Raw genomic sequence first — 13551 nt, 5'->3', positions numbered from 1 at the left:
CTTAGATTTTTTTAAAGTTATTGAAGAGATTTTTTAATCCTTTCTGAACGACTTGTAAATGCGAAAGCGCCACTGATAAAATGAGTTAATTTCTTTGTGTGCGTGGCGCTTTCATTTACAGGCAATATGGTACACAGATAGGATATAAGCTATTTTGTTCCCTAAAGAGGTAAAGTATAATGTTCAAAAACCGAATTAATAGTCCGTACTCTGGTGAAAAGTTAAAAGTTGATGATGATGGTAAAAAAAATAGTTTCCAGTCATTTTGTACCTACTGCCACAAATATCTTATAAACCTAGGTAGCATACGAAAATGAAAACACTCTGAAAATCATTCAGTAGTTTACGAGGTTACTCCGAACGCAGGCAGACTGATAAGGTTTTTAGTTTTTTCATAAACATGGCGCGAACAGTTAACCAGGCAACATCCGCCGAGCTAAACCTTGATATTTTCACCTGCAATACAATCAATATTGAGAGTACCTAGAAACTGACCATTGATTGTTATTTGAAGTATTTACATAATATTTACATTAATTTTAAAAATTAAAAATAAACCTATATATACAACTTAAAACTAATACATTGCATCAAAAAATTGCTCCTCATCGCTGTCACTGGACATTGATTGACTGTAATGATAAACTGTTTTAAGGATTTAAGAGCACTTTTGGGAGAAATTAAAGTCTTTAGTAAAAGCCTGTTTCACGAAATTTGCCCGAAAATATAGGCAAGCTTACAATATTCTTCTAAAGGCTTGTTTATGGTGTCAGCAATGACTGTTTCTTCACCCACATAGTAAAAGAACTTTAAAATAGCAAAGCTTTATAGCTCAAAATCGGTTGAAGAGAGATTCTATACGGAAAGGGAAGATTCGTTGTAAGAGCTAAACTCTTATAATATTACTGTGAATGAAAACCTATGAATCTTATTTAATTTAACCAAATTCAACAGAATAGAGCAGTTTCGGACACAAGTATAGCTTTCAAACCAAGTCTTGGAAAGATAAGTTCGTTATGGAAGATTTCTTTGATAATCTTAACTCTACAAAAACCATGCCTATTACAAAACCAGTATTTAGTTACAATATACGTGATTATTACATTTTCTATACAAACCAGTATCAAAGTTTAAATAACACTAATCAGCACAAATCATAAACCATAAGGAACCGTACTTCATATTGAACGTCACACGGCACGATGCCGCGTGTTTCAACACGTGCTCTCAAAGTATACACATTTCAACTACACATATACATACATACATGCACTAACTATACTTAGGTATATACTTAGTACATTTCCGAGGAATGAGTAAGAGAATAGTTCCGATTTCTTAGCTGATTTGTAAGGCTTTACAGCGATGGCCATCTGCCTGATGGTCTGTATCTGTAAAAAATACTTAAGTACTCTTACTTACATATGTATTTGGAAATGTACTAGACATTTCCAAGGCATGAGTCAAAAATCGTTTTCCCCGAGAAAGAAAATGATCCCTTTCCTATGATTGAAGAGCTTTCTTCATACCTAGCGCTGGCTGTATTTCAATAGCAATGCATCATTGGGTTGGAGAGAAGATGTACAAACGTGTATCGTCATATTTCAGAACAGACAACACCTAAAAAAAAACTTTTTACAGCCAAAAACACTGAAAGCAAAAAAAAAACTATTCTTAGGTGCATCGGCCTAGAAGTCAGTGTCTAATGGATGTACCTAAGTTTATTTCGCCTTGGATATAAATCCAAGATCTCTTCAGACAAATTCTATGACAACTACCTAACATTAAAAGACTCAGAGTGTCACCCGCAAAAATTGTCACTTAAAATAGGTGAGTAGGGAGTCAACTATGTAAGTTAGCATCAAGTTATCGGCGTTATCGATAGATCTTTTTTTGTTTTTATCGAGTGTTTGGAAACTAGCCGGAGTTACGTTGTGCACAATAGCTCATTAACGCTAGTGTTTTGGTTTCCACTCGAAACTGGGTAAAAAGGACATCTAGTGATAGTGTGCACGTGGGCAACTGTGCCTTGATAACACATTGTTTTTTATATGCCAATCTATTTGGGTTTTGTTGATAGTATAATGGAAAGTTTGGATAGAGTTTGTAGGGTGCGAAGGATAGCATATTGGAGGTATAGGCATAGTATAAAGACTATGATATAGGTATCGATATATCGAAAGACTTCTTCAAGCTCAGGGTTTTTATAATATCGGGTGGGTTTCATCACTTACGCAGACAAGACACCTTTCTTTAGCCCTTTAAATTTAACATATATATTGGAATAGAATAAACAATAAATACTTGAATGAAGAGTATTTTCCATTGACTTACGGGTGTTCCGCATGCGAGGATCAATACCTCATGTTACTGTGTTATCCACACAAATTTAAATATAAGGAGAAAATGAAATTAGGAGAATGGTTGTCAGTAAGAAGTCCTTTCATTCAATAACAGGATTTTTCAAAGCCAGGATTTAACTTGTCTATGTTTCAGTCTTTAGCTACCATTGCTTTGTAAAAAGAGTTGCAGTCTTGAAGTACAACATTTCTAAAAATAAGCGATACTTCAATTATTGTACTCGTACCGATGGCTACACATTTTATGATCGCGAACATTTTCCCACTGTTATCAGTTGGGTTTTGGAAACCCTCTATTTCTACAGCAACGTAACTGCTTTGGAACAATTTGTGAATTCATACATAACCAAAGTCACATGGAAGGTTACATATTATGTAGGCGTGTCAGACACGTGACCCATGTAAAACATTTGCTTACCTCGATATTGCAGTCTTCACAATTTTCAGTGGAAATAGTAGTTAATTTTGTGCAGTGATTGTTAAGCACTTGATTCCATCTACTAACGTCCGTCCCCAATATTCTAACTAACTGTTTCTGTTTCACTTAATATAGGAATTTGAGGAGCATTCCTTGCATGGAGCTTATGTCAAAATAGTAGTCTATCATATCCAAGATGTTAGGTACAGTTTGAATCGCTGGACTAGGTAGGTAGAACGTCCATGTGTACGTAAAGAGTACGCATAACGGGTAGTTGATCGAAAACTAAAGCAATAGACGATGTCGATCTATAACTATAGTAAAAACTACTCTACATCTCTGCTTAGCCATTTCCCAAATATGTTGGGGTCGGCTTCCAGTCTAACCTGATGCAGCCGAGTACCAGTGTTTTATAGTAGTCTCTCTCCAGTTGTGTCGGAATTCACTCCCATCTGGCTATGACAGTGAAGGAATAGCGAGTGCACCTACGTCTGCGCAAATTTTAATGTACTATATGTCTGGACTGGCTGATCTCCTTATATGAGATATCGGTTTTGGACGCCATTATTAGGTATTTATAGTAAAAACTACTCAAATATGGCTTAAAGTTTACATATCGTAGTCTCAAACACTGCAAACTAAGCCTCTTTAAAAGCAATTAAACTTCCACACAATCATTCGCTATCGACCAAAAAGTTGAGAGTACTAGTCAAAAAGCACAATTCAAAATAACTCAACGGGGAACCGAACCTTATTCAGGTTGGCGGCTGATGGCGGTCGGTATGCAAACCTGGCTAATAAATGTATCGGCGCTATCTTCAAAGGCGCATCTCTTTGGAGCGGTGCGCTTGCGCCGCTGCCGTCCTACGTATGAGCGGTGTAGTGGAAGCGATGCTAAAGATTTTTTAAAGCTGCTTTTAAAAGAATAAAAGATATATTTTCTTGCTAAGTTGCTCGTTTTTCTGTTCTTAGAATTTAAGGAAAACATTTCAAAAATCCAAAATTATGAGCTGGAAATTGCCTAATTGACAATGATTATTTATTTATTTATTAGGTTCACCAACAATTGTTAATACTTATAACATGTATATATAACACAACAGTTTAAGATTGCAATACCTCCCCATGGAAAACATGCATTTACTTTGCATCAGACTATCTTGTCTGTGTTAATTAATCTTACGATCGGAAATACACAATCGGTTGTCTCTCTATCGAACTATTTAAATAGGAAGAAAGAAAAACAGTGTATTCTTGCAAGATGATGCAGATAATAATTGATAATAATACACTACATAGAATAATAAAGTACCTACTTAAAACTAAACACTTAAGCTACAATGCATAAAAAATATCTCCGCATATCTTTGACTACAGCAAAACCTTTAACCCATGGTCAGTGCGCAAACGCATATTTTATTGGCTCTCTATCGGCCATTACGTCGCGACTGTTTTTATGTTCTTTCAATTTCAGGCGCAGCCACGCGACAACTAATAGTCTAGCTTTGTCATCCTAATTGTTTCTAATGAGCTTAATTACTGAATTGTTTACTTTGTGAGTTATGTCTTTATATTAGGTGTATATTGGGTCCTATCGGTTCTGAGGGATTATTTGAAAGAGTTACCGCGGCCCTGGTACATGAAGGGCTCAAGAAGGAACATTGTGGGTTTTTAGTTAGTAAGAGTCTGACACTCCCTGATGCTGACCCACAGTGGGATGGTCATTTGATCATCATCCTCCGAGCTTTTTCCCAACTATGTTGGGGTCGGCTTCCAGTCTAACCGGATTCAGCTGAGTACCAGTGCTTTACAAGAAGCGACTGCCTATCTGACCTCCTCAACCCAGTTACCCAAGCAACCCGATACCCCTTGGTTAGACTGGTGTCAGACTTACTGGCTTCTGACTACCCGTAACGACTGTCAAGGATGTTCAATGACAACCGGGACCTACAGTTTAACGTGCCATCCGAAACACAGCCAATGGTGTCTAAGATATACTTAGAAGTACATACAAACTTAGAAAAGTTGCATTGGTACTTGCCTGACCTGGGATCGAACCCGCGCCCTCATACTTGAGAGGTTGGTCTTTTACCCACTAGGCCACCACGACTTAGGGATAGTCATTTGATGATTTTCCATAAAAAGGAGACTAAGGGCTTTGATTGATACTCTATAGATATGTGTAAAGTTAAATTCTATATCTTCATATTTGACACGTTTTAAGTGTTAACTGTTGAATGCATTACGCTGCAATTTTGTAAAGTGAATTTCATACAAATTACGTATGAAGATTATTTTTTTGTTCTGTCAAATCAGAAATTGGGAGGGTGGAGCTTGTAACATAGGCTTTTTTCCTATTGTAAAAAAAAGATATAAATCGGTGCTTAAAAAAACTGTCATTTGATTTTTAACGTTTTTATAACTGAAAAAACTTATGATATGTATTAATTAAACAAATAAATTAAAAGAATATCAGATATTCTGGACGGAGATGTCCCCGAGGATTAAAATGTAAAAGAGCGAATAAAAACTTAATTATCACGTATTATAACAGCCTCGCGCCAAAACACGCCAGTTGGTAAACTGGACGTAACTCTGAAACTAGGATTTTATAAAAACTGTTTACTAATGAAAATCATTGGTATCATACTGTGGAGATAATCTGTGAGATGTTTCTTATTTTTTTTTTGTATTATTTTCTATATCTTTTTGTTTTGTTGTTTCTCTTCTATCCTTCACTAACGTATGTTTGAACCTAGTTAAGGCTTAATTTTTTTACGATTATTGTATTTCTTTTCTATTTTATTTTCAACATTTCAGTCTTACCATTTTAGATACTTCCTTATACTTAAATGGTGTCTGTTGTGATCGTGAAGCTCCTAAATATCTTGAATCTCCGGTTGATGTCGCAGGACGTTGATTTTTCTTCCAATTGTTAGGTTTTCATTCAAGTACCTATAATGTGTCGGTTAGTGTGTATTTAAATTGAATAAAATATTTCTGTTATTACATTTTGCTCGCAAAACTGTATATTCCCAGATTTTAACATCAGATAAGACACAAAAAATATTTACATATAAAAACAGTCTGCAATGAAAAATATCTCAATTATGCCTCCCTAAAGTTCCCAGAAATACTCATACGGCACGTACCAAAAATCTTCAATTCTGTACTTATATCTGCGTTTCTCAAAAACGTCAATACATCAAAGACCGTGGTTGTTGCAGGGGCGTGATCCCGCGGCCCGCGTGGTAATTACAGGGGCGCGAGGCCCGCGGGCCGCGCAGGCACACCCCTGCCAGCGCAAATTATTTAGTAATTTTAATTTTATTTGGACTTATATTGGTCTCGCTTTGTTCTTGTTGTGTTTAGCATTTGGCAAGTGTAAGGTAATGTATTATTAAATGTGTCATTAATTTGAATTGATGGCTATCGGTGCGATAAAATAAATATGAGATGCTTTTTCGAATGTTCGTGTGCGGGTATCTGTGTATTTGTCAAGTTGTGTGGTATTTTGTGTCAAGAAGTTTCAGTTTGTATTTTGTATGTATATTTATAAACTATTTATTTGGTTGCTCGGGTACGGTACGGTAAGAAATGCCTGATTTTAGGTTTGTGGTAAATAATTAGTCTGAATATGCATATGAATAAAATTTTATTGTTCCTTATAAATTTTCTTACAATTAGGAAGAACTTAGTTTCGCAGTGCGAGTGTTTCATTACTAAACTAAAGAATTGCAGTAAACTAAAAACAATTTAACTAGTTATAGTTTTAGTACAAATAATTATAACCTATGAGATATTTCTTTATTAAAAATATTCTAACAGTTTATACAGAAAAACAGTAGTTCTATAATTTTAAAACGATATAAAAATAGGACTTAAATTATATATCTACAGACTTATTGGAAGAACTATATTTCATTTAATTCGACGCTCGTTTTAGTTTTTATCTACGAAATATACAAAAATAGTTACAAATAAATAATCTTTTACATAGGAATCGCAATTATTCGCTACCTCTATGGTATACGGATTTGGACGTACAAAAAATATTTTAGGACCTCTTCACATAGCACCAATTCATATTAACATTATAATTATTTATTTTATATAGTTTCGACTTACTAGATAACAGTCGCTGAGACACATTACTGCCGCTAACTTCTCTTAATACAAGTCAAGGCAGAAACAATTTGGAACATAACACGTGAGTACAAGCCGTATCGCTTTTATAATTAATCATAACATTTTTTATTGTCCTAAAATCGTATAAATTCACTTAAAATATGTTACTCTCCTTTTTAATTTATTCACAGGGTAATAAATAATTGAAAAGTTTTACACAAATTACAAAAAGCGCTAAGTCGCGAGCTAGTTAAAAATATATTTAAATCTGAGTTACATCACTTTGTCGTCGCGGTATAATTTATGTCAATGTCTAATGTAAAACATACATTTTGTGTCTTATTTTAGTAGAACAATTTCTAACAATATCACTATATCCGCAGTAGAAACTTTGTCATCGTAGAATCCGTAACATTTGGAAGGGAGTCAACTCTTTGGGCTATAGTTTAGGAAGAGTCCATTTGCTACCCCGTATCAGTCCTGTCTAGTCAATTGCTGTAGCAAGTCTGCCGCACCCCGGCCAGGATGACGCTGAACTCGTCCTCGGGTCTGACGTCAGACCCGGCGGCGCTGGGCGCGTAGTTAGCGGGCGGTGCTCCCGCGATCACGGACGCGTAAGGAGAGGCATACATCCTCTCGGGGCAGTAGTCAGGACCAGGCGCCTGGTCCGGGCAGTACGGAGGCCTGTAGTTCTGCTGCTGCTCATACCGGTACTGTTGCTGCTGCTGATGCTGCTCCATCGGCCCCTCAGCCCCGTAGTCCAAGTATTTATCAAACTCCCGAGCATCCACGTCAGACTCGGGCGAGCCCGTCCTGATCTCCGAGCGTTGGTTCATGAAGTTTTGTTCTCCTTCTTGCTGCTGGTTCGACGGCGGTTCCTCAGAGAAGTAACTGCCACCCGTGTCGTACTCGGTTTTAGGCTGGTCAGGATAATGAGACACGTACGAGTCCTCAGTTTTATACATCTGTTCGTATTGCTCGAAAGGATGATATTGAATAGTATATTCCGTGGGCATCGGGCCACTGGGGGCGTTGGAGACTCTTGGCGTGGAAGTGCCGAGAGCTTGTTGGTCCTGCGAGGTGGCAACGGGCGGGAAGAACGTCCCTGTTACCAGCGGTGGTTGCTCAGTCAGAGTCCTCTGCGTGCACATGACGTACATCCCGTTAGCCATGCCCATGGCGGCGACGGGCGCCGGCGAGAACGATCCTGGCGTCCTATAAGTTTTGTATGGTGAGTACGAGTCTGACATCGAGGAGGCGTTGATCGCTCGCCTCCTCTCTTCATACTGGAAGTTTTCCTTTTCATTTTCTACAGGAGATGCGTCAGGTGTAGGCAGAGGAGCTTCAGCAGGGGCGCTCCTTCGTCCCTGAGGTTCAGGAGACCTCGCGGGAGAGGATTCCGGAGTCTGAACGTGTCCGTTGAATTGTTGGTTATTTTGGAAATCGGAGGCGAGGGGCGAGGTGCGGTAAGGCGAGAAGCCGGCGCCGGGGTTGTGGCTGAAGCGCGCGTCGGGCGAGTCGGTGCCGGCGGCGTAGGGCGAGCCGAGCGCGGCGGCGGCGGGAGGCGCGCTGGCTCCCTGGCTTGGCTGGTTGGGCCGCGTCTTGTTCTGCTTCCGCCGCCGCGGCCGGTACTTGTAATTGGGGTGCTCCGTCATGTGGATGACCCGCAGCCGCTCCGCTTCCTCCACGAACGGCCGCCTGTCTTGCGGAGTCAGCGAACGCCACTTTTTACCTGAAAAATAAAAAAAGTAAAATGAGTCGATTGTGCTTGGCGGCTACAATGTTGCTACACGTTTTTACTGAGCGGAGAAAATTGACGTGCCATGTCTTGTCGTGGTGATATTACGATATTATTTACGATACTTTTTATCCGCCGTGTAACAGAGAGGTTTATGCGTTTAGCGTGAAAACTTGTCACTGTTTTTCTGCAAAACTGTGCATCCAAGTTTGTTGCGGGTCTTTGCAAATATTTTATGGCGTTTTCAAATGTTCGCTCGCGGGCACCCGGGACACGAGGATAACATCTTTGTAGTAATATGTTACCATATTTTTTGTAATAATATTTAATTTATTTGCCATTTATCATAGCGAGACAGCTGTAACATTAGACTCAATGTTTATTAGTATTACCTTTCGTATAATATGGAGATAACATCCAAGAATAATATTAGTGGCATGTTAAATAAACAAAATAGATTCAGCCAGTCACAGAGTCAAGCTAAATAATCACGATAGTGTTTTATCAAATAACTATAAAACACGTACTATGAGGGTATCATAAATAACATCATATATCTTGGTCGAAGAATTGTGGAGCTGTTACACAATTGTATGCTTTATTTTTTAGTTGATAGAGTAAGAATTGGTTTGTTGGTTAAAGTGTGAGGTTCCGAGAGAAATTATCGAGGAGTCCGAACAATCTTTAAGGATATTTATCAAGGCGACACTACTTGCTACCGGCAAAACAAACAACTTCACTCTTAGTGATGCGCCGTGTCGATATAAAAAATGGTAATTTATCAACCGAGAATTTAAATAGGAGTTTGCTTTTTTACCTTTTAATGGAATGGAATGAAGAATATGAATGTATTATTTTTATGTGGTTTAGCATTTTTGTGCGATTCCAATGATTAATGTTCGGGGTTATGACATTACGTTTTATGGACTACTGTAATATATCTTTTGACAAATCATTTTTTGCTTCTTCCGAATTCCTTTTAATTTAGTAAAAGCAGAATATTTGATAAAAACAAAATAATTGAGCAACTTTAAAAAAAGTCCGTCCATCAGGTACCAACTACTCGGTTGAGTGATGTCAAATGCCATCAAGACAAATGACGGGAACAGGCTTCCTGTAGTGCAGGTCTTACTCCATTATACGATTAATCGATAAATAACTTATCGATGTTTTTTCTATCGATAATTAATGATGCAGTATTGTGGAGATTAAGAGCACTTGTCAGCGGTAGGGTGTGTCTTTTTATTAATTCTTTGGCAAACCCGTATGTTCGATTTACATATAAAATTATTTTTGTTATCGTCTGCGCACATTATGGCTTTTTGTTTACTTTATGAATGAAAATGATTTTGAATCAATTATTGGAACAGAAAATAAATAGTATTTTTATTATGTAAACTTCTGCTTAGTTAACGTATGCTAGAATCCTTCTGAGCGTAGATAGACATGCCATATAAAGTATAATTAATTTCAATGTAATTCAATAGCAGAACAAGCAGTCAATATGCTGTCGTGTCAATGATTAATATACCAAATATATTGCAAAAATTGACAAGCCGAAACATACTACATCTACCCAGCTCCCAGTATCACGCGATACCACATAAATTTCTTAAAACATTTTATTATTAACCACATAATTCACGTCCTACACACATAAAACAAAATCTATATCATTATTTTTAACACATTTACTGTCGCTCGCGACATTTTTCCTATTAGTCATTTGTCGAGATTGTCGATAAGGCATTGACTACCGGATTCCGTGGTGTCGCCTCACTACGGCTTGCGGAGAGATATTTCTTTGTAGCATCTAATAAAGCTTTTAGCGGACATTTTATTAGTTAGGTAATGACCTGAATGGCGGCACCTGGTTAAACACTTGGTTAGATCTAGGAAAGAGGTAGCTTAGGTGTTTTGACTTTGTGTTTAGAGTTTAGTATTGTATGTTATAAAGCAACTGGCTTTCGCCCGGCGTTTTCAAAAGCATCGAGTGGCACCTAATCCTCGCACCCGAATGAAAAGCCTTTTTCCATAATAGACTATCTTACTCTGAAATATTGAAGTAATGTATATATTAACAATTAAACTGTTTAGCCTTATAGCACATTCACATTTTGGTCGGCAATTTTTCAAGGAAAATCACTAAATTAATGATAACAAACAAAAATAAAAATCGTTTATTTGAAACAAAAACAAATACGTAGAAAACAACAATTGCGGCTACAAACTTGAAAACGGTGGCGCTGTTGCCAAATTACAGTAACGATATTTATAACTAACAGAACGCTATAATAATATAATTAGCTAATAAGTACGTACACCAGAGACCACCAGGCTGGTAACAGGAGACGCGTTATCGAGTAATAGACTGACGTTGATAAAGCGAACATGCGCATGCGACTCGGAAGCTAAGCGAGAGCTACCTAACAGAAATTAGGAAGATACGTGTGGTTTTTTACTGTTTAGGGGTTAAAAGAGGTTAGTAGGGCGTTTTAGAGGGATGGTATGTAGCTTTTGAAGAATTATTGAGAACTGAACCTCAAGAAGAAAAAGTTAACTTATCTTAGTTTTCAATTAAAATTCATAGTCAAAACTATGTTATGAATTTTGTATCTAATTATAGTAACAAAAAAGGTGCACATGGGGTACACTCGACTAAGAACTTAATTTATATAAATCTTAGTTGGAAAATTTAAAATTATGCTTTCGTTTTAGAGAAATCCAAACTTACAGTGCTTTGTGATCTTATCTATCTCACAATTACTTTTTTGTCAAAAACTAGATTTATGTCGCATATCCATCAAAAAACATCCCAAAATATTTTGGTATTTATATCTTAACTTTCTGTAATATTCGTAGAAAACCACCCAAGAAAGCGAAATATCTCTCAATCGTTATAAATGGGCAGCCATTAACTACAATTTGAAGGATAGAACCTTCCCCCTAACTCTGAATGACAGGAATCAATCAACGTAATAGATAAATAGACGACACTTTTTGTATTTTTGGGTTACACCACTTTGCGTAAGATGTTTGGGTAAAAACCTTTTTCATATCTGCGTTCTTATTTTGAAATATGAGTGACATTTGTTTTTTTTTTCTGCATCGATGTATTTAGAAAAAGGTTTTATTGAAAGATAGTAAAAGTTTTGACACAACATATCATTGTCTGCATGTTTGTGTTTCAAATGTCGAAACTCATCATAATCAATAAAAAAATTACTATTCAAAATAAACGAACGAAACTCTTAACATCACATCCTCCCAAACTAATATTAATATTAAATTATGAAATAAAATAGATCATTCATTAATATAAACGTATCATTATAGCCCGGTCAAAATAGACATAGACGTAGTGGTCAAATAACAAAAATTCCCACAAAGCTGATTTTTGGTGGACAGCTAGATTTGATAATTATGAATAAAATACTAAAAGTCCCCATCGATCCCAAGTGTGCGTCAACAGTTATTCGAGGTTAAATGTCAAAATTTTAGGTTTTTTGATTTTTTTTCGAAAACGGTAAGTTTTATCAAAAAAAGACATCAGATCAAAGTTGTAGATCTTTAAATTTTCTACAAAAATGGCATTAACAGTTTTCTCCTAAATCTTACCATTCCTGAGATATCGCGCTTCAAAGAGTCACACTACACATGATATGCACATATAAGCCACGTATATACGACGGCTGCCTTTAAGTTGTGTCGTTTGAAATAAGTATAGACAATCTAATAGGTTAATACCATTTATTGTTTTTCTAAGAATTCTCCGCGATATTTAATGCACTTTTGCATGCATTAAACCCAGTTCTTGAAATATTTATTCCATTCTTAAGTGGGGGTAGTCTAATAGGCCGATTTGTATGAGTCTACAGCTTTTTCAGGTGTGCTGAAACGTTTACTACGGAGACTCCTTAATTTTGGGGAATGTAAAACAATCGTAATGCTCACGGATCCATGTCACGGTATGTTACATGTTGGTCTGCGACAATTAACTGCCGCATAGCCTCGATACTATCATGGGTCATATCGGGTTTTGAATTACCTTCACGTGGCTTGTCGCTAAGGCTAGATTGCCCACTTTTAAATCCTAAATATCAGCGTACTGCAGTCCTAAGGCATGGTTCTGCATCACTAAACCGCTGAAGTCGCGACAATCCGCTTTTAAAGTTGTAGAAAATTATCGCACGCTAATTTTCCTTCGACATTTCCATTTTTATCCAGAAGACTGGAGTTGGAAATTGATTCATAATATCTGGACCCTATTAAAACTTTACTCCCACCTGCTCCAGAAAAACTCCATTTTTCATTATTTTTTGCAATTGCAAAAATGATTGTAGTATGAAATCATCCTCCGAGCCCTTTTCCCAACTATGTTGGGGTCGGCTTCCAGTTTAACCGGATGTAGCTAAGTACCAGTGCTTTACAAGGAGCGACTGCCCTATCTGACCCCCTTAACCCAGTTACCCGGGCAACCCAATACCCCTTGGTTAGACTGGTGTCAGACTTACTGGCTTCTGACTACCCATAACGACTGCCAAGGATGTTCAATGACAGCCAGAACCTACAGTTTAACGTGCCATCAGAAACACAGTAATAGGTGTCCAAGATATGCTTAGAAAGTACATACAAACTTAGAAAAGTTGCATTGGTACTTGTCTGACCTGGAATCGAACCCACTCATACTTGAGAGGTTGGTTCTTTACCCACTAGGCCACCACGAGTTTTTGTATGAATCTGATAAATCTAAAACAATCACAATAATAGTTAACCCAATAGTTAATATCAATAATGACATCATATTAGAACTTGACGGCAATTATTTCCTTAAACTATCCTAAAATTGTCATGACAGCTGGTGGAGTAGGCCTACAGGGGAAACCACGATAAAAAAACGCGCAGAG

At 37.2% G+C, this 13551-nt stretch overlaps 1 protein-coding gene across 1 annotated transcript in view; it reads right to left on the bottom strand.

Moving 5' to 3' along the window:
• Positions 1 to 6416: 6416 nt before the first annotated feature.
• Positions 6417 to 13551, bottom strand: part of LOC124641359 (putative transcription factor SOX-15) — a 123309-nt gene continuing 116174 nt past the window's right edge. The window contains exon 4 of the mRNA XM_047179425.1: positions 6417 to 8638. Within this exon, the coding sequence (XP_047035381.1) occupies positions 7395 to 8638 (1244 nt within the window). The 3' untranslated portion in view covers positions 6417 to 7394. The remainder of the gene's footprint in view (positions 8639 to 13551) is intronic.

This window comes from Helicoverpa zea, chromosome 22, assembly GCF_022581195.2.
Source record: "Helicoverpa zea isolate HzStark_Cry1AcR chromosome 22, ilHelZeax1.1, whole genome shotgun sequence".
In the NCBI taxonomy this organism is placed as follows: Eukaryota; Metazoa; Arthropoda; class Insecta; order Lepidoptera; family Noctuidae; genus Helicoverpa; species Helicoverpa zea.
Note: the sequence above shows the minus strand (reverse complement) of the source record. Positions and strands in the feature narration are given on the sequence as shown.